The sequence below is a fragment of the Colletotrichum spaethianum genome, assembly GCF_022836535.1.
Source record: "Colletotrichum spaethianum MAFF 239500 DNA, contig11, whole genome shotgun sequence".
Classification (NCBI taxonomy): Eukaryota; Fungi; Ascomycota; class Sordariomycetes; order Glomerellales; family Glomerellaceae; genus Colletotrichum; species Colletotrichum spaethianum.
In genome coordinates, this window is record NW_026054781.1 from 1,090,457 (window position 1) to 1,112,201 (window position 21,745).

The 21,745-nt window shown below is 55.9% G+C and overlaps 2 protein-coding genes across 2 annotated transcripts; both read left to right on the plus strand.

The window, feature by feature from the left end:
- Positions 1–4,053: 4,053 nt before the first annotated feature.
- On the plus strand, positions 4,054–4,908 carry ColSpa_05248 (vacuolar-sorting protein SNF8; the record flags this gene model as incomplete). The annotated part of the gene is made up of 3 exons (XM_049271460.1): positions 4,054–4,237; positions 4,297–4,501; positions 4,569–4,908. 3 exons carry the CDS (start codon positions 4,054–4,056, stop codon positions 4,906–4,908), a joined length of 729 nt encoding a protein of 242 aa, XP_049127417.1.
- Positions 4,909–9,175: 4,267 nt separating this feature from the next.
- On the plus strand, positions 9,176–18,966 carry ColSpa_05249 (accumulation-associated protein; the record flags this gene model as incomplete). Its single annotated transcript, XM_049271461.1, has 10 exons — positions 9,176–9,299; positions 9,363–9,535; positions 9,755–13,256; positions 13,476–13,802; positions 14,085–14,449; positions 14,756–15,256; positions 15,701–17,737; positions 17,826–18,065; positions 18,098–18,551; positions 18,581–18,966. The coding sequence occupies 10 exons, from the start codon at positions 9,176–9,178 to the stop codon at positions 18,964–18,966; spliced, it is 8,109 nt and encodes a 2,702-aa protein (XP_049127418.1).
- Positions 18,967–21,745: the final 2,779 nt, after the last annotated feature.

The following is a 21,745-nucleotide window of genomic DNA, read 5'->3' on the forward strand; positions in this document are numbered from 1 at the left end:
CTTGTTGGATGCTCACTGGCGATCACGTCTCTACCCATGACATGAATCTCAGACCTTCTGCTCGTCAGGAGGATATATGGTGATCGCCAAACTCACAAGATCCCTGACAAGAAAGCCTCAATTTCGTTTACCGGGAGTTGTTTTGAAAGCTAGCATTGTACTTCCGTCTTCTTCTAATATTGAGCAATCGAACAAGGCTAGGATAAGTGACGATCAACAACCAGGAAGTAATTGTACACGCCATTCGGGGAGGGCCGTATCATCAAAAGAAATGTCTGGTCTTCGATTACTGTTCATCAGCATTTTGACTACTGACGAATCCGGGGTTGACAGCGCCGATCATGGCAGCCCTGGGTTCCAAGAATCTGGGACCAACACAAAAGTGAAGGGTCCAGGGTTCGTCCGGATCGTTGAAGAACGTGAGATCCTAGTTATATAAATTCCGACCAACACTGAGTGGCCGCCTTTCGTTGCTCCCCGCATTGTCGCCTCAAAGTCAGAAGCGACGATCGTTGTGATCTGCATACTTGGCCGCCAGTGAGCACCGGCGCCCTGCCCTACCCACCAGGTTCATCCATGAAGGGAACCCATGGGTAATCAGTGTATGCCAGGAAGCCACGAGGGCACGCTCCATCCCAGCGTGTTCGAGAACAACGGTGGCGAGAAGACGGACCTGCAGAAACGGCATTCTAGTTCGTCAAGGGATCTAGCAGCGGATTGATCCATTGTCGAGAAGTGACTGACGAATGGCAGGCATAGGAAGAACCATTCAATGACGAACGTGGACACGAAAAGCGACGACACAACTTCGTGTAGATGGCTCCGACGCGAAATGCGATGTCTGATGATGATTCGCGGTTGCGCGGCGGGATTATTGGGGGCGTGTGAGGCGGACCGTCATGGGGTTGCCGCCGTCCGCCTCACTTTGCCTATCTCCTGCAGGCTCACCACCCCAACTTGTAAGGTGGAACACACACAAACACACACACGCCCAGAAGGATGGGTTCCCACCCTTGTGAGAACCGACACAACAAATGAGCATATGTGGCGTCCGTCCTTGCATGCAGGCATTGTCGAGGCAGGTTCTGACGACTTAGAACCCGAAGCGGTGAGGATGCCGACAATGACTGTGCCGAAAAGGCAAGACCAAAAGTGCTCTTTGTGTCTTTCTTGGTGCAATAATATGCCTCGGGAACTCGTAATCTCGACTCTGTTGCGGCGTGCGAGGATTGGCGTGCCCAGATCATCGCATATGTAGTTGGCGAAGATAAATACTGTCTTCGTCCTCCTGATCGCCATGACTTCTTAACGATTCGAGCCATCTCCTCCATCCCAGGTGCTGGGACAGACAAATCGCATTTCTCATGTCCAAACAGTTGCCATGACTTCGCCAACAGAGATGAACAAATACTGGATTCCCCGTTTGGACATCCACAAGAAGATTATCACCCAAGAGCTACCCTACTATCTTGGGCCGGATGCAACGGTCAGGCCGTACACAAACGAGGTGTGAACTTCTCAACCAATGTGATTGAGACGCCTCTCACAGCATCTATAGGGAGAAGATGGGTTTCTCATCACTACCCCGGGCCCATGCTTGACCGATGTGAGCTTCGCCATAATGTCCTCTTCTTTTATGAAGCGAACTTTCTCACTGACTGTCCTGACTGCATCTAGGAGCAAATAGACGATATTTGCAGAAAATCCAAGGAAATATGGGAGCGGCAGGCGGCCATAAGGGCACAAGAAGCCGACAAGCCTCTCAAGAGGCCCCTGCACCAACCGGTAGTGATATCGCGAGGGTCGAACGATTCTTCGCGGAGAAGACATGAGCGGCATCGACGTTACGACGACAGGCGTCGTGAGTGAGGCCGAGCAATTTGGTGGAGCTGGTCATTGTAACCGAGATCTCAGATTGGGCCATACTTCTGGATCCAAGCGTAAACACCAAAGGCGTCGCTGGCGGCCAGCTTAGCGCCTTAGTGTGTGACGGGAAGAATTTGTGGGATTCGATGATTCGAGGCATGCGATCAAGGCCGTGTCCCTGTGAGGGGACGCGCTTTGTGTGGCCTGGTGGCCGCAGCGGACGGTGGATCCGACCAAGCAATCTTTATGTGACTGGTTGGACAACAGGCGGAACGAAGCAGCGTAACCAAGTCATTTTGATTGGGACGAGCAAGAGTATGTGTCGTGGAATCGTCCAGCAGCAGTCCGCCATCTGGCAGGTCTGGGAACCAATGGTAGCAGCCAGACCTACGGCATCGTCTGCCCATTGCTCCTAACGGGTATGCGTATGCGAAAGCGTTGTGAAAGGGCACGGAGCAGGAGTGCAGCGCCAGCGGGATGCGGCCAGCTAGCTTTCCTTTAAACAACCATATACCCAATTACGTACGTTTTTCAGTTCCCGAATAGACAAGATGCATTACAATCGGACCAAGTTGTCGTTGCAGGCTAACAGCATCCGAAGTCCAAGCTCTTGTTCAATAGAACCTTCCGACAGGACGCCAAGGACGGAACTGCACTCGGTCCGTCCTCAGGCTTAAAGAACGGATGGGGAATTCGTCACCAGCTGGGCAGAGACAACGCTTATCGAAGTCAGTGGTTCGTGATTCCGGCGGCGAATCGGACGACGGAAGGCAGCCTGACTGCGGTAGTGAGCATGGCGAGTATGACAAGCATGACACGTCTGTCATTGTTGTGAGTAAGGCTCCGGTTGACGTGTGCTCGGGTCAGGCGGCAGCTTTTCACAACGGGTGGTGTGCTTCACCTTGTCGAGGCGGCGGCTACGGACTCATCCAGACTATTGATCATGGTATCGCGAAGGTAGTTTCGTATCGTTGAAGATCGAGAGGGCCGGCCGACCAGAGTATCAAAGCCTGGACGGCCACTTTCCTTGGTTCGCGGGTTGTCCCGTTGGCCCGCATCCCTGAAGGCGGCGGCGTGACATAACCGACAACGTTAACCCATTCGCCGATCTGTGTTTGGTTCGACCTCATAGTGCCCAGTAGAAGCTGAACGTCAACCAATGCACTGACGTTGGATCCTTTGGGAAAGCCGTGCTCCAAAGTAAGCACTGCTGAGTGCGTTGAATAAGAGGTGACACTGAAGCTAAGTCAGTACACCATAGCTACCAGGCAAATCCTGAAAAATCAAGAGATTTTGATTCTCAAACAATGGTATGGAAGGTAAGGGGGAGACGGATCTTACCATCCCAAGAATCTGACCTTCTCTCCTGGCGACCTTAACGACAGGTCTGATAGAAGACACAGTTGGGAAGGAAGCGGGCCTCTAGACATGGCGACGCATTCGGGACCTAGTCGCAGGCGTATAGTTTATCGCCGTACTCAGAGATAAAGTGCTTCAGGCACCTGACAAGCTGGTCATAGTGACACTGATCTGAGGGATATAGCTAGGTTGATGATAGTATTGGTAAATGTTGAAAAAGAATCGGGCTTGTCAGTCCGTCCTCGGAAGGGGATCTTCCTAATCAATACGGCGACAGCTGGTGACGCCTGGGACTCATCGGCGATATGATACCTTCTTATCTGCCTGGTCACATTACGGGCCAGAGTCACGCGGCCGGCTCACATGACCGGCTAAACCGCGGCTAAACCGGAGGTGCGCTGTTGCTGGGCAGAACCCGCCGTCATCGCCCGCCCACTAAACGGCATCGCTAAGCCAGTCGGGAGCTTGCATCATACCTGCCTCGACTACCTGACCCTATCTCTCAGCAATCTACCTACCGACCCTGCGACGTCTTGACTGAAGAGCCGCGAGTGTTCGTCGCACGATATCACGACCTTGATAACCGCATCTACCAATACGCTTCGCTATATCTGCGGCTCGTTGACGACGACAGCGACGACGACGACGAGTGCCCGCTTGTTTCCCGTTTCGGTACCCCGCCATCAAACTTCGGCGAGTGCCACGCAACCCAGGAATACGTCTGCCTTCGACCGATAGCTGCCTGCGCACAACCCCAAAATCGACTCGGTCCCCTTCCGATTCACTCGGGCTCGATACTCAAACCTCTAACCTACAGCCCATATCATCATGTCTGGCGTCTGGGGCTGGTTCGGCGGCGGCGGTGGCGCCAAGAAGAAGAATGATGCCAAAGATGCGATCCTTGGCCTCCGTGTCCAGCTCGATATGCTCCAAAAGAGAGAGAAACACCTTCAGACTTTGATGGACGAGCAAGATGCTATTGCGAGGAAGAACGTCAACACCAACAAGAACGGTAAGTCAAGTGAGCCATATATCGGGAGGAGGCTGGACGCTGATGAGGCACCCTGATAGCCGCAAAGGCTGCTTTGCGTCGCAAGAAGGGCCATGAGCACAGCCTCGAGCAGACAATCTCGCAAATTACGACACTCGAGTCCCAGATCAATGCCATCGAGTCGGCGAACATCAACAGGGAGACGCTGCTGGCAATGGAGAAGGCTGGCCAGGCCATGAAGGGCATTCACGGCAAGCTTACGGTCGACAAAGTGGACCAAACAATGTACGTGTCTGAAATGCGTGGTTTGCGTTGGCGGTCGATGGAGCGAATACTTACACGGTGGGGACAGGGAGGATCTTCGCGAACAGAATGCGCTCAGCGAGGAAATCGTCAACGCCATTACGACGGGCCAGACAGACAACATCATCGACGAGGATTTGGAGGACGAGCTGGAAGCTATGCAGCAGGAGCAGTTGGACGAGCAGATGATCAGCACTGGTTCAGTGCCAGTGTCGGATGCTGTACATCGGATGCCGGCTGCGGCGAACGGAGAGAGTAAGGAACCCCTTGCTCGGTGCGTCAGATCGGTAGCTAACAGGCGTGAACCAGTCAAAGGCAAGGCGCCCATCGCCGAAGAGGACGACGAGGAGGCCGAGCTCCGCAAGCTGCAGGCGGAGATGGCCATGTAAGAGGCTACATGCGTCAGACGATCTTGCGGGGATGGTCGAGAGCGATGGCATAGCATTCGTGGTCTGGAACGGGGCTCCCGGAGGCTTGCATGGACCTGTGATACGGAGGTGTGAATGAAGGCAAAACCACATCTGCTCGGAGAAGCGGACTTTGCACGACATACACGACATCAGCCCGCGCACGCTTGTTGATTTGAAGCGACGACAACTCTGGAGCAGCCTCTGTTCACACGTTTCTCGGGTACCGTGGGCCCTTTTTTTCAGACCTGTTTACTGGCGTTGGCGTTTTGGGATACGCGGGGTGCCATTTCATGGGAACCTCGTGGTTGTGGAGGTTGACGGGAGTTTGGCAAGCTTTTCTGGGTTGCTGGAGTGGCAGTTTACAAGTCTCCGAGTACTACGCGCGCGTCTTTTTCCCCATAGAACACATATTGACCGTTGTTGAGGAGCTAGGCTAACTAGCCATTGGGACCATGTGCAGCGTGCAGTGTTGAACCTCTCTCGGGATGATGGGTTTGCTTGGCTAATGCACCAGAGACGCAGGCGGAAAGCAGCGGTGTCTGGCTCGGTGAGCGAACGGTCAAGACAATGGACGACGGTCCACCTGAAGTGGCACGAAGTTCGCTGGTGTTAAGGGTCCACATGACCGGGTCCGGGACAGGAGCCACCTCTCACGTGTCTCGGCACACCGCCAGTCGCCAGGAGTGACCGATCGCCGGCCGGGGCGTCCAAAGCCACGATCATCTCTCCCGTATGAGTATCCGATGTTGTGATGGTGGGTGGGTGTTGCTGTTGCGGGAGGCCTCGGCTCGAGTCAGGGCCAGAGGCGGGCCTGTCTGCTCTGCTGTACAAGTACATAGTAGTATTCGACCCTCGGTGTGAAACAGGGTTCATGTCACTGCGATAAATGTGTAGACTCGGTTGTCAGTAAGAAGCAAATGAGGCTTTCCAGTTGGATCAATGCAAACACCTTGAATATCGTACGGCGGTGCATTGCGGATGGAGCAATAGTCCAAGATCAGGGCGGTCGAGCGCTCCAGAGAGCCTGCAATGAGCAGCCGGCCAGACCTGCTGTAAGGAACAGAGGCTGAAAAGAGTGGACATGACAGAGATACTTTGAAAGTATTTTCTGGCAAGACCAGCACCAACTCGTCCTGATTCTGAGCACAACGGGGATACCGATACATGTCTCTTATCGAGGCCCACTTGCGTTGTTTAAGAGGGCACCTAAGCACAGGCTTGTCAGGCACATCAGACGCTAGAAGGATGCCCTGAGTTGTCTTATCGCGGGGCAGGGAGATGCAGGTGTCAACCACTGCCCAAGGACACTAAACTACTCGGCGGCAAGGGGACAACGTCTTTCCCAACCCGCTGGCGCTGTGACGTGACGACAACAACGGCAGCCCAAGGCTTCCTTCGCAAAGAAAATTACTGAAACCATCTTCCCTGGCGAAAAGCTCGCCAACCCAAATTTCTTTCGCCTTTCCCTTCCAGGTTCCCTGCAATTGTTCATGGATGGTCGTCCTTCAAGACTTCATGATAAACAACACAGCCATTCGCGATCGAGTGCGTGTTGCCTCCGCGCACGCATCGCGAGACCGCGATATTGGCGATCGATTAGCGGCTCTCTTGACCCTCCCTGTTGTACGTGATGAGTACGTCGTGCTTCTGGTAATATCACACAGGGTACGTAGCGATTTCGGCATCGTGATGCCTTCGCCCAGAAGCTCGATGTCTCTTTAGCCCAACTACCAACTCCACATGTCCAGCACCGCTCTCCACGAGACAGACGTCGTCGGCCCAATACCACCAGCCATGTCGTTTGCGTTTCTCTCGGCGCCCAACCTCCTCCGACTTGTAGGGCACATCACTTCCTCTCGTCCTGTCCACTGTGTAGTCGGGCCAAGTTGGGTGCTTGCAGGGCACCAATGACACCGGCAGCACCGGCTACATGACTGAACTGCATGGCGCACTGCAAATCTGTTCGGGCCAGACTGGGCTACTGCACTTCTCAGACACCGTCGTCGGGAGGAGCCATGCCATGCCATCCCGTCCCATCCCACCTTGCGATCATCAGGCCCAACCTCTGCTAACCTCACCACCAGTCGAACGTGTCCAAAGCCTCCCCGGCTTTCAGCCTGAGCTCTCGCCTTCCGCCTGTGGTGGATAGGCTACAGACCGGCATTTCCACGACATATACAGACCATCTTGCTGACATGGTCGCGACTGGTTTCTCATTCACATCTGTCCCTGGATCAATGCCTTTGCTGCCAACCGATGTACGCAACCCGAAAACTGCCCGGTACAAAGGCCGCCGCCTGACCCAGCCCCCACCCGCCACTCATCTGTGGGTGCCACTGTCACTGTCACTGCAGTCACATCCGCCCCTCCCGCCAGCCGTGGTCCGGCCCTCTGCTACATGGATCTTCAGAGGCGAGCCTCAACCAGGCGAGCCACGTTGCACATCGCTGACCGGGGGTTTAATGGCCGATGAGAAACAAGCCGCGTCTCTAAACCCACCACTGACACACCTGCCGCCGAAGAGCGACTCTTAGACTCCTAGTGTCTGGAAGCAAATTCCCTGCCGACACACATATCGAATATACTGCGTACATCGTACACACGGGCAGGACGTCTCTCAACGCCGACTAACCGCATGTAGCCAGACCGCGGCTTCTCCCTCGTCCACCCTCTTTTTCTCGAACAACGGATGACAGGATGGTTGGGGTCACCCTCCAATGCGGCCCAGGTACCACCCTTCCGTCGGCAATCGTTTCCTTTTTTCTTACCAAGGACGATGAGGGCTTTTGCAAGGATCCGCCTGGCTCCAGTGGACCGGCCCATCGACGTTGCTTGCCCCGACCGCCCCACACGTGCGTGTGCGCTGGGCCAGACACCAACGACCAGCACAGACAGCCATTATTAGCTCATAACCGCTGAGTGGACGGACGGACGTTTGCCAGCTTACACTTCATCAAAGTCTAGAATAATCCCCTCGCTGCAGGGGGGGGACTGGACGACCTAGACCTCTTAGGGCTCAGCATGCCGCATTACTCTCGGAATCTTGAGGACTGTTGCTGGAGGTTGTTCGCTCGGCATTGGCTTATTGGTGGTCTGCCTCTCTTCTCAAGCAGTTTCTCACCACAAGGCCGGCTCAAGTCTTTCCGTTCTTGTTAGTCTTTCGTACCAATATCGGGTCTCGTGGGTAAACGTCAAGTGAGTTGCCTCATCGGTGAAAGAATCTGACCCGAGTGACCAGGGGAGAGAAAAACAATCCCCAAGATTTCAATGCGTGGCAGGCAATGCCCTACGAAACTACGAAAAGGGATAAGACCGCAAAAGTAGAGTGCATATCCTGGAAGAAATCACCGGCATTCATGCCCGGCCTCGTCAAGCCCGTCTCTTTATGCGGGTTGGCCGCTCGCTTCCAAATCGAATCAGTCGTTGGGCAGCCATCATCCCTCCTCCATGTCTCCATGTCCGTCCGATGTGTTCAACCACCAAGGCTGTCTCTCCTGTCTCGTCCCCCCATCACACCATTCACCAAGTCATTCAAGCTCCCCGGTCCCAAAAGCCGCACTCCCCCAGTCCAACCCAAATGCGACGTGGCGCCAGTGCTCCTCCCGCCTCACTCAAGCCAATGGCCCTCAAGCACGCACGACATTGATCACTTGGACTCTAGAGACTGCCCGATTTTGTCTCCATTCGTGGGGACTGCGTGGGGTAAGACTGCGTCAGGGTCCCCTTACTCCCGCGCCTTGAACCCTGCCACCAGCCAGTGATGCTTGTGATGTTTGGCACCGCTGGGAAAGCTCCCCCCTGCTTTTCCTCCCACAGCTCGGCCCAATTGAGCCCTCCTAGGGTCGCCGTGGTCCAAGGCGCATCTCGTCACTCTTGGTCCTTATTTCCCATCTCTATCCGTCGTCAAGTTGAGACAAGAAACCTGATGCTTCCTTGTCGTAACCATCAATTGCACTTTTGTCTGTTGTTTACACCACGAAGACCGTCTCACAGGCGACGAGATACCATTCTGTACTTGCTTTTGAGTCTCGCGATACCCGCCCAAGAGACTCGAACTTCTCACTCCGGTTTGGGCACCGCACATCAACAAGATTACAAACCCCTATCAAAAGAATAAGTCTTGAGTTTATTCTTCACCAAATCCCATCGTCCCCTTGCACACAGACAGCACCAGACCACCTACCCTGATTCGCATTGATCAGCTGCTACGAGACAAGGACCCCCATAAACACTAGGTCCCGGAAGCATGAATTCGGAAGAGCCAGTCGATTACTGCCCTTACCGGCAGAACCTTGACTGGAGCCAGGTCCAAACCCAAGACTTCTCCAAAGTCAAGTACTTTCAACCTTCAGATTCCGAATTGGAAAATGGTAAGATACCTGCTTTAGATTGCATTTGGCCTTGCGTTTGCGCCTAACTCGGCCAACTTATAGACGGCGACGTATATGCCAATGGCGTGACATATCCCTCGCAACCTGCCCAGGCAAGCAGCAAGAAGAGCAAGAAAAAGGCCAAGAAAGACAAGAAGGCAATACAATACACTTACGACGAGCCGTCAACTGCTGCTCCCGAGATCCCCACCCCGGAACCGCCTCACGACACCGGCGTAGCCGAAGACGAGTGGTCATCAGCACCTCCCAAGAAGGACAAGAAGAAGAAGAAGAAGGGCAAGAAGGAAGAAGCCGCTGTTGTTTCTCCTGTGCCCCCTCCGCCCCCTCCGCCTGTAGAACCAGAGTATGAGCCGGAACCTGAGCCCGAGCCCGAACCCGAACCAACAAAACAGGAGGAAGTCACTATAGAGGAGGCCCCGACATCTCCAGTCAAGGCGAAAGAATCTTCGAAAAAGGACAAGAAGGACAAGAAGAAAGACAAGAAAAAGAAGAAGGGCAAAAGTGGCAAAGAAGCCGAGCCAGAGCCGACTGAGAGCTCCAAATCGACTCCTTCGCCACCACCGCCGCCGGCTGAAGCGAAGCCAACGAAGATGGACGAATCCATGATTGACCCCAAAGAGGAGACCTCTGCTGTAGAGCCTGCGGCTGAAACCGACCCCGTTGTTGACCGAAGTCTCGACGAGCCCGTCAACGAGAAGAAGCAGGAGACAGATGCATCAGCGGCTGCGGCTGCCGCTGTTGCTGTTGCTGCCGCGGCGGCAACGGCAGCCGCGGTAGTCAGTACCGACGAAGACGCCACTGAAGCCCCCGCCGTTGCATCAACGGAAGTCGAAGAAGATGCCTTGGGCGATGTTCCAGCTGCTCCAGCCGCTCCAGCCGACCAACCGGAGACAACACCTGAGATAGCAGAGCCCGAATCCGAAGGTCCCCTTGAGGAGACTCCTGTAGAAACATCAACATCGGAAGAAGCAGATGCCGCCGAGGCCCAAGTCAACGACACAACTTCAGCCGAAGGTGCTCCCGAAGGAACGAGTGAAGCGGAGGCCGACAAACCATTGGGAGACGCACCCGAAGGTCCTGCTGCAGTTGAGGAAGCCCCCGTTACTTCAGCAGATGCTGAGCCTGAGGAGCCCGAACCCGAAGCAGATACAACATCGGAACCTCCAACTGAAGCTCTTACGAAAGACAAGCCCGATGAGCTTGCACCTACAGAGGCCATTCCAGAAGCTCCTGCTGAAGCTGAGACTGAGGTCCCCGCTTCTTCCGAGGAACCGACAGGCGAAACTGCACCAGAACCTGCTGCCGAGGAACCTACACCTGCTGCAGAACCTCCGACTGAGACCTCAGCCGAGTCTAAGTCAGAGGAGCCTGAGCCTACCGAAGAGGAAGCCGCCGATGCAACGGTCGAGTCTGACGATGCTGCACTAGCTGAAACTAAGAACGACGCCCCTTCTGCCTCAGAAGAGGCCGTGGCTGAAGTATCGGCAGAGGACAAGCCTGAAGATGCTGCTCCCGCAGATGAACCGGCTGCCACGGAAGATATCGCACCTGTAGGGACGGAAGCGGATGCCTCGGTCGAAACCGAGCCCGTGGGGCCAGCTGCTGAAGCTTCGGATGATGCCAAGTTGGACGAACCTGCGAAGGATGCCACCACCGATGCAGTAGTTGAGACCAACGCGGAAGAAGCTGCGTCTTCAGATGAACCAGCGGTCGAAGTTACTACGGAGGCTCTCGCTGATTCTTCTGCTGATGCTCCCGCTGACGTCAAATCTGAAGATGCTGCTCCTAAGGAAGCATCTACAGAGCTTGCCCCTGAAACTATTACGCCTGTTGAGCCTGTAGTCGAGGAGGCATCTGAGGCCAAGATGGATGATAGTCCTCCTGTAGATGTGCCGGCACCTGAAACCCCAGTTGAGGCGAAGACTGAGGAACCAGCTCCAGCTGAACCCTCAACTGAAGCTGCTGAGGATGCGAAGTCTGACGAACCGGGGTCAGCGGAGACCTCGTCGGGTGAGCCGACTGTAACCGACGCAACATCAGCTCCATCAGAACTTGCACATGAGGCCACCAAGGAGGGAGAAGCGGCCGGCTCTGAAACAACAGAGGCTGAAGCAGCGCCTATAGAAGATACTCCAGCTGCTGCCGCTGCCGAACCTCCTGCGCCTGAAGAAGCCGAGGCACCGGGCGCCGCTCCGACGGAACCATCAGCTGAAGTTGCTGCCGCAGAGAGCGCTCCCACTCCTGCCGAGGAGGACAAGACTGAGGACGCTTCCGAGAACGATACTTCTGGGCCAGCAGCTGTGGAGCCAGAAGAGCCAGCACCTGCTGCAGAAGAGGCAGAAGAGTCTGCAGATGATCACGCGAAGTCTGAAGAGCCAGCAGCGACTGAACCAGATGCATCTCCTGCAACATTGGAAGAGGCACCCACAGATGATCTTCCTGTCGAGGCGACCGCTGTGACGAACCCTCCCGCCGAAGACCCTGCTTCCACGGATCCTGTTGAGCCAAAGGAGGAGGCAGTAACCACCGATGCTGAACCTGCAGCCTCACAAGAGGATAGCGTTGTCGCTGAGCAAGACGCCGGGGCGGAACCCGAAGTGGCTGCTCCCGAGACGGTTGTTGACGAGTCCAAGTCTGAAGGTCCCTCTACTGTTCCAGAGCCAGCGACAGCAGAGGTAGCATCCTCTTCGACAGATACAGAAACTCCAGCTTCTGACGCCGCGGACGAAAAGATTGAAACGCCCGCTACCGCTACTGAACCAGCTAATGAGCAAGAGGCCACTCCGGTTGCGGAGACGGCGCCTGTGAGTGAGCCTGCTGAAGACAAGAACATGCCTTCAGTCAGCGAGGCAACCGAGACGTCGGTCGAAGCGGCGCCTGTGTCTTCGGATGTCACTGAATCTGCTTCCGAAGCTACAGAGGCAGACGAGCCGGGATCCGTCACGGAAACCGAGCCTGAGATTGAGGCCGAGGCTCCGGTCGCTGTCGCAGCTGATGCCTCTGAGCCAGAAGAGTTGGAAGCCCTCAAGACAGAAGATGCTGAGGCACCTGAGGCCGAGGCTGAAGAGTCCAAGGATGCTACTCCTGAACCGATCAAGGAGGAGCCCGTTGCCTCCCAAGAACAAGACACTTCGCCCGCGTCGGAAGTTGAACCGAAGGCATCCACGACAGAAGAGCCCGAAGCAACCCAGGATGATCCAGATGCTTCCAAGGAGACCGAGGCTGAAACTTCCAAAGATGCTGACTCCAAAGCGGATGCTGTACCGACTAACGACGCCACGCCCGAGACCTCATCGGACGTTGCTCCCGAAACTACTCCTGAGGCTCCCGCTGAAGCCGAAGATCCAGCTCCTGCCAATGTTGAAGCCGAGGGCGAGCCAGCGGTGGATGACGCTGCGGAATCTGAACCCTCCGGAGAAGCGGCACCAGAGCCTGAGCCCGAAGCCCCCAAGGAACCTGAGCCTGAGGCTGTAGCTGAAGTCGCAGCAGATGCTCTTAAGGAAGCTGAAGCTGAGCCGGCCACTGAGCCGGCGGCCGAGGTCGTCGCAGATGCTGGAGCCGGAACGACCGAGGGCAAGCCTGGTTCACCAAATGAGGCCGAGGCCGATGCCCCTGAGCCAGAAGAAAGTGCAGCCCCAGAGCCCGCCTCCACGGATGCTTCCGCAGATGCAGCCGCCGCAGGTGGTGGGGTTGTCTCGACAGAAGGTATGAACGGTTACGAAATCATTAGTGACGGCAAAGAATTCAGCTTCACCGTGGACATTCTCTCCCCAAGGACCAAGGATACTAAAGAAAAAGCAGAACCAGCAACGGAGACCGAAGAAACCCCCGAAGAATCCAAGGTGGAAGAGCAAACTCCTGATCTTGCCCCAGAAGAGCCCATCACCGCCGCCGCCGCCGCCGACGAAGTCGAGGATAAGACTGAAGCCGCTGAGAGTCCGGCTGAAGCAGCTACGGATGTCGCTGAACCTGAACCTATTTTAGACGAGGAGAAGGCCAATGCCGCAGATGTCGATGCCGCAGATGTCGATGCCGCAGCTGAACCCGCTCCAGATGCCGACGAATCTAAGGAACCCGAGCAAGAAGCCACCACCGTTGAGGCTACCACGCCCGAGCCTGATCCCGCCGTCGAAGATGTAAACTCCGTAGACCCAGAGCCTGAAGCAGAGGCCGCCGTCGAGACCAAAGAAGCAGAAGCAGAGCCAGTCGTTGCAACCTTGGATACAGAGCCTGAACCCGCCACTGAAGTGGTCCTGGAACCGACGGCTGAAGTTGAGGGTGCTGAACCCGATACAGAACCTGTTGCGGAAGCCAAGGATACCGAACCAGAGTCAACATCCGAAGGACAAAACCCAGACCCGCCGACTGATCCAGCTGCGGAGTCCGAACCCGCAGTCGAGCCCTCTACTCCTGATACGGAAGCAGCCGAAGTGAAGGCGGCAGAGCCGGATACGGCACCAGAGAATACTACGGAGGCCGCCGGTGAGAAACCTGAGGCCGACGCGGTTCCTGAGACCGAGGCTACGGAGCCTGAAGCGGCGGATGCATCTGCGGAAGTCGATATCAAAGAATCTGAACCAGAAACAGATGCTGCAGCAGATACCGAGGAACCCGAGACTGAGGTCAAGGTTGAAGCCGAAGCTGAAGCCAATGAGCCTGAGTCCGAGGCACTAGAAGCTGCTCCCGAAGCTGAAGCTAAGGACCCTGAGCCCGCCGCCGAGGTAGAGCCCACTGCGGAATCAAAGGATCCTGAGCCTGAGTCAGAAGCACCCGCCGAAGCGGAGACGAAGCAAGCAGCGCCTGAATCGGAGGCTGCAGCTGAAGAGACCAAGTCAGCCGAGGCAGAGCCAAACGCTGAACTTAATGAGCCCGAGCCTGCTGCCGAGGCCGAAACAGTTCCTGAGGCGAACGACCCCGAGCCTGAGGTGGAGGCAACCCCCGCAGCAGATGTTAAGGAACCCGACTCGGAGCCTGCACCAGCGGAAGAGACAGCCGAAGCCCAAGACCCCGCGACTGCCGCTGAACCTGCCGCTGAGTCCGACGCTACCGTTGAATCTAAGGAACCCGAGCCTGAGCCAGCAGTGGCGCAAGAGACTACTGAAGCCAAACCCGAAGAGCCTACCGCCGAGGTTGAGGCAGCTCCAGAGGCCAGCGATTCTGCACCCGAGCCTGCGGCGGCGGCCGAGACAGAGCCCAAAGAAGCAGAGCCCGAGGCGGAAACTCCAGCTGAAGCCACAGCGGTTGAACCAGAGCCTCCGGCTGAAGTTGAAGCGCCTGCTGCTCCTGAGGAAGCTGCTCCGGAGGCTGCGGAATCTACGGTTGATCCTCCTGCTGCTGCAACGGAGGAAGCTGTTGCGACAGAGCCTGCTCCTGAAGCTAAGGAGCCGGAGCTTGCTGAAGCAGTCGCAGAGGCAGCACAGGCCAAAGTGGTTGAGGAAACCTTGGCACCAGAGCCCGAAGCTGCTGCTGAGCCGACTCCCACCGAGTCTGAATCTCCTGCTGAACCGGAGGCTCCGACTGAGGCCGAAGCACCCACCGAGCCTGAGGCAGCTGCTGAGCCCGAAGCAACTGCCCAGCCCGAAGCACCCGTTGAGGCTGAAGCTGCTACCGAGCCAACCCCTGCTGAGCCCGAAGATGCTGCTGAGGCTGAAGCTCCCGCTGAACCGGAGGCTCCGACTGAGCCCGAAGCACCCACCGAGCCTGAAGCTGCTGCCGAGACCGAAGCTGCTGCCGAGCCTGAGGCTTCTACTGAACCGGAGGCAGCTGCTGAGCCAGCTCCTGCTGAACCAGAAGCTCCTGCTGAGGCTGAAGCTGCCGCCGAGCCAACTCCTGCTGAACCGGAAGCTCCTGCTGAGCCCGAAGCTGCCGCTGAGGCTGAAGCAGCTGCTGAACCAACTCCTGATGAGCCCGAAGCTGTTGCTGAGCCCGAAGCAGCTGTTGAATCAACTCCTGCTGAGCCTGAAGCTCCTGAACCGGAGGCAGCTGCTGAGCCAACTCCCGCTGAGCCCGAAGCTGCCGCTGAACCAACTCCTGATGAGCCCGAAGCGGCCGCCGAACCCAAAGCTGCTGAGACCGAAGCTGTTGCTGAACCCGAGGCTCCGAGTGAGGCTGAAGCTCCCGCTGAGCCCCAAGCAGCTGTTGAACCAACTCCTGCTGAGCCTGAAGCTGCTGACTCCGAGTCAGCTGCCGAGCCCGAAGCTGTTGCCGAGCCTGAAGCTGCCGCTGAACCGGAAGCTGCCGCTGAGGCTGAAGCAGCTGCTGAACCAACTCCTGCTGAACCGGAAGCTCCTGCTGAGCCCGAAGCGGCCGCCGAGCCCGAAGCAGTTGCTGAGCCCGAGGCTGTTGCTGAGCCCGAAGTTCCTGCTGAACCCGAGGCTCAGGCTGAGCCTGACGCTGCTGCTGAACCTGAAGCAGCTGCTGATCCAACTCCTGCTGAACCAGAAGCACCGGTGCAGTCAACATCCGTAGAACCTGCAGCAACTGTTGAACCAGAAGCGGTGGCTGAAGCACAGACGGCCGAGGGTGAGCAAGCGAGATCTCTGGATGTCGATGAGAGCAAGGATACGGTGGGTCCAATCGCCTCTGATGCAAGAGGAGCAGAGAAAACAGGTGAGAACTCCCTTCCTTCCCCTAATCCCGATTCCCCCGATGGAGATGCAAGGGAAGGACAGGATGGCCAGGATCCCGAGGTTCCGGACGAGGACGTCCAGGCCGGCAACCCTGATCCGGAACCTGCGGAGCCCGTTGTGGACGACACACTGGATACGAATCCCACGGACCCTGCCGAAGAAGCTGAGGCGACAGCGGCGCCGATTGAAGTTGCCGAAGAAGACCCCCCTACCAATGCGGAAACTCAGGAGAGCCAAGACACTGCAGCTGCAGAAGAGACAGTTTCTACTGCTGTTGAAGAGCCTGTCTCCGAAGAGGCTGCGGCCGAAGAGCCTGTTGAAGAACCTACTGTTGACGAGCCTACTGTCGAAGAGCCTGCCTCCGAGGAGCCTGCGGTCGAAGAACCTGCTACCGAAGAACCTGCTGCCGAAGAACCTGCTGCCGAAGAACCTGCTGCCGAAGAACCTGCTGCCGAAGAACCTGCTGCCGAAGAACCTACTATTGAGGATGGTATCACTGATGAGGCTGCACCAACCGAGTCAGCTGAGCCAGCAGTAGCGGACCCGGTGGTAGAGGCGACCGAGCAGGCGGAGGAAGCTCCAGAGGCAGCGTCCGAGACTGTACTGGAAACGGCCGCACCTGCAGATACCACTCCAGAAGAGACGGCCCTCGAGGGCCCCGCTACAGTGGATGCTACTGCTGAGGAGCCAGCATCAGAGACGGCTGCACCAGAAGAACCAACACTGGCCGAGCCTTCTCCTCAAGACCACGCCACCGAAACTACACCAGAGGACCGTTCCTCAGTTATGACAGCGGAGGCAGCTCCCGAGGAGGCTAACACTGGGGAGGCTGCCGCCGTCACTGAGCACGCCTCTCAAGAAACTGCAGAGCCAGAAATGATAGGCGAGGAAACTGCGAATGAAGCCAACCTTGAAAAGTCGTTACAAGTGGAAACTGGAGATGAATTACCAGCAGAGGCTGAGCCGTCGGCGGAAGAACAGACACAAGATACTGTTGAAGAGTCTACCATAGAAGCTCCTCTCGAACCGGAATCCACCCCTGAAGAGTCACCAGCAGCAGAACCTGTCGCAACCGAGGAAATAGTAGAGCAATCCACGGAAGATACTCTGCCAGCTCTAGCTGTAGAGGATGCTACACCCGAGGAACCGGTATCAACTTCAGAAGAAACCGCCCTGACTGCTGAGGATGAGGGTTCACGCAACAATGACGGGCTCATCGCAGGAGCAGCTGCCGCTGGTGCTGGTGTTGGTGTTGCAGGAGTTTTGTTCGCTGCCAATATTGGAAAAGACTCGAACGATGATATCACCGCAAGGGAGGTTCCCGAGCCCAACGCAACAGATGCTATCTCACGCCGAAGCTCGTCGGATAAGTTGACCCAGACTCTCGCAAACTCCCTGCCTTCAGGACCAATCACTGTGGCCGACCAAAAAGACGCTGATGTGGACGCCCACTTCAACCCCGTGCAACGAGAGGGATTTTCAGACTCCGGAACGCAAACAGATAGCTCAGTGTGGGGTCTTCGACCCTCGACGCCCGCCGTGGTTCTTCCTGAGCTTCCCGTGTCACCAGCGGCCAAGGAAAGGGCAAGGGCTCTCAGACGACAGCGGAAGGTCTCCATCAAGCAAGCCGAAGAGCTTGTGGCAGCTGCTGTGGTTATCTATGCTACGGCGGAGGCTCTCCGCTCACCCACAAGCCCTTCATCGCAGAGCAGCACCCAACTCATCAAGGCCATGCCCAGCTGGGAGCAACAAATCAAGACAAAACCGAAAAGGGCCTTTTTCTCGAGGGTTCTACCTGGCCTTCTTTCCAGACGCAGGAGTACTACCACTACAGGAGCGGGCAAAACTAGCAGATTTGATACTGACTTGTTCGCAGAGAAGAAGGATGCAGAGGCTCGTGAAAGGCACCGCCGACGTCGTCACTCCTCTACTCACCACTCATCATCGTATTCTGGCCGCAGTCGAGGCGAAGACGAAAGCAGAGACGACAGCAGACGCCATTCACACCACTCGCATCATTCCAGCCGACGACACCGAACGGACAGCGAACGATCTCTCCGGTCTGGCGACTCTGCCCCCCGCACTCCGCCGGGACCTCCAAAGAGACAGGATAGCGGTTTCTCGGAAAGTCCACAGACAGTCTCTCAGCGAAGGCATCGAAGCGAACGTAGCGGAAGGACTGAAAGAAGCGAGCGCAGCAATCGCTCCGAGCGCACGCCTGAGGAACAAGCTGCGCATGAGCGCCGCAAGGAAGAGCGCAGACTTGCGCGTGAGAAGGAGAAGGAGCGTGAACGTGAAGCTGCTGAACGGGAACGAGAGCGTGAGCGTGATCGTGATCGCGACAGGCGTCGTGAGAGAGAACGCGAGCGTGAGCGCCAGCGTGAACTGGAACGCGAAGCGGAAGAAAGGGAGCGATCACGTCGCAAAGGCAAGGGGCCTGAGGTCATTGCCAAGCCTGAGGAGACGACAGACCGCAGCCATCGCCGCTCTCGCCGCCACAGCACCGCGGAGCACCACCGTCCGGAGCGTACTCTTAGCAGGAGAGGACCCAGGGATCCCTCGCCAGAACGGACGAAGGAATTCTTCAGCATCAACGGCGAAGGTGCGAATGATTCGAACCCCCCTCCCCAGGACCCCCTCTTCCCCCATCAGCCAAGGACAACATGCCAATGGATGACAATACAGGACAACAAGAAGCAACTGGTTCACGCGGTATCCTGAAGCGATCCAGCACAACGCGCGAGAAGCACAGTCACAGCCACAGCCATACCCGTCGGTCTGAGGATGTTGGGAGATCCAACAAGCTGCAAAAGGCACGTGAGCAAGTTGCCGAAGAAGCAGCACGCAAGGCGGCCGAGAAACCCAAGTCAAAGCACTCGGACGATTCTCGACGACGCGCCCGCGAAGAAGAGCGGAGAAAGACAAGAGATGTCGAAAAGGAGAGGGAAAGGGAGAGAGAAAAGGAGAAGGAGAAGTCAAGCGGGATCAAGGGCATGTTCAAGCGATTGTTCAACTAATGATCCTTGTGTAATGATGTTACGACAACGAGTGTATGCGGACTGTATGTTTTACGGAAATGAACTAGACTGCATGTTTTCAGGGTATGGTTTCTTGGAGGGGTTGGAATGCTTGGAGAGTTGATGATTTTCACGACGGTTGATTTCTCATGATTACATGGCTAATGTGTTAGTAACTGAATACACAATGTCTGATGAACTTTGGATCAAAACCCGCCGGTTGCGAATATGAGGCATAAGTTCAGTAAACGCAGTTTCATGGCGCCGAGGGGTCGAATGCATACATAATCAAACGATTGGACTTTTCCGGCACGGCAATTGACAGACAGCAAGCTTAGTTATTGGCCACGGCATTTGTAATCGACTCACGAATAGGGCTCGCCGACGTCTCGATGGTTTTATAGGCTGCTATAGCCGGGCAGGGTATGGGATGCAACTTGACCGTGTGTCCCCCCTCCGACTTATCGAACGCTTTTATGTCCGTGGCCCATCCACAGCATCATACCGTTTTCCTACACGGACGGTTCAATAACAGCCTAGTGCCAGTGCACACCGGCAGATAGCAGTCCTGGAAAGCACGGCCGAGTCAAAATTACGAACCTCTGTGTGCCCAAAAACAAGGCATTTGTGCGTTGAACTCGTCAGCCGCGTTTGATGGGGGTACGAGGCCGGGTTGTGGGTTTCCGACTCCCGCGTACTCACTAGTAGCGTCTTCTTGCATGCCGCGCTCATGTGCCTTTTTTCTATTTATTGCTTGCGGCTTCGTGCGGTTTTTATTCCCCTACGCATTGGGTCCAAAAGAGACCCTCGGTCAGTAGAGACTCACATGTGGTATGGCCGGGTTTGTTTGCGTTTTCTGCGTCGCTTTCTGCGGTGCATCGGGTGCGATACCACCGTTCTTCCAAATGGTGTTGGCACCGTCTCGGGGCTGAAGTTCGGGTTGTGGGATCCCGGTCCCGGGTCTTGACGTCACCCGAGATCCCGAGTCCGACGCCCTTTTCTAGCCATCTTTTCTGGGAAAACATAGTTTTACAAGAAAGAGAGACCATGTTTTCTCGAGAGTGTGTTTCCTTCACTTATGGGGCATTCTATCGTGCGATTTTTTCCCATCAGTACGCCGCTGTTCGGCTGGTTGGGTTCCCGGGAGGCGGCCGGAGTCCCGGGATGTGGGGATCGCTATGTCCGTCCGCCGACACGGCCGCGTTATCTCCCTACCTTCACCGACGTTCCTGTTTGGCGCTTAACGCTCGTCTATTACATGTTTGCACTCTTGTAAAAAATAGTCAAGAGACTGTTTCCCAGTTGGATAGGTCTAGCGGCCATGTGGCGTTGCCGGTGAGATTGGGACTGCATGTCCTCGGGCCTCACTCCTCTTTGTGACGGCGATGCGCGGAGTGCGGTGCGTCCTCTCGAGTCCGTCCACAGGTGGGACTCCAGGCACCATTCAATAATTTCCATGCAGACAATGTACGCATGACCCCCCAGATTGTGGAGAACTCTGTTGGCATCGTGGACTCGTCCATTGAGCTGTGTACATACGCGTCCCGCCCCTCGGTTGCTGCCGCCAAACCGAAACATGCTTGTCTCTCCACGGATGGTAAACAGTAGGGAAGAGAAAAAAAAAGACTCATTAGTGTTGCATGGGAGTCTTTTCGAGTAAGTAGACACACATATAGGTACACACTTTCCGTCGCTTGCATGTGCCAGTTTAGAGTCACGCGAACGCATGGTGCCTGGACTAGTGCACGATGCCCTGTCTGACATGGGAGAAATTTAATATATTGGCGTCCTGGGAGCTCCACGGCGTGTTCGGTACAATGTCCGACGATAATTCCAGCGAGTAGGTGCGTTGGCTTATCGATTTGTGACAGGCGGAGTTCGGTACACTGTCCATGAGAGCCCTTGGCAACCTTGATGAACTTCTACCAGAGACGAAAACGCATCCTCGTCATCATCATATTGCCAATCTTTAATTGGTGGCTGATTTACATCCAAACGAGACAACACTTTGAGGATACTGCCGTGAGATCGAAAGGCAGATTGTCCTCTGCTGGGATCACGCAGCCCCGATGCCTGGCGAGCCTTGGATAACCTTGAATCTGAAGTGGAGGCGTCTCTACTTCGGCTCTTGAACTTTCTTCCCATAGCTGACGACTTCAGCTGTCGGCGTTTCAGGTCTAGAAAGAATACGGTACACGTGTATCCACTCTTCCCAAGTAGCATTGGATGGAGAGGATGCCTACGCGTACTCATTTCTATCTGACGCCATTCTTGCAGCGTACAAGCATCTTGTGTAGCGCTGGCGCTTCCGTTTCTAGTGCAAGGTCCTCTAGTACTTGCTCCTGCCAAGTGCGCTACGGGCGGTCCCGCGACTCGAGACGTGTAAGTCTATCGCCCTTAGTCTATCCGGGGTTGTCAGCCATGCCCTACTGGTACCAAATGCTATTCTTGTGGTTATTGGTGACCGGAAACAGTAGCCTCTAGAACGCACTGATGTTACAACGTTATCAGCTGTCACTTTTAGCCACGTTCCCTGCACATCTTGGCAAACCTAGTTGTTTCTTGCGGCACATGTCGTTGTATCTCTGTCAGTCTAGCCAGTTTTGACGGCCAACGATAGCGGGGCAAGACCGATAGGGGGCCTCCGCGTTTGTTGATATGGCAGTATGTTCAAGTTGATGATCGATAGTTTGTTCCTCGGTCCTCTTTTCGTGCCGATTGTGCCGTGAAGATGGAAAACGGCATCGAATATCCGCTTCAGCCGCCATATTGAGCTCTT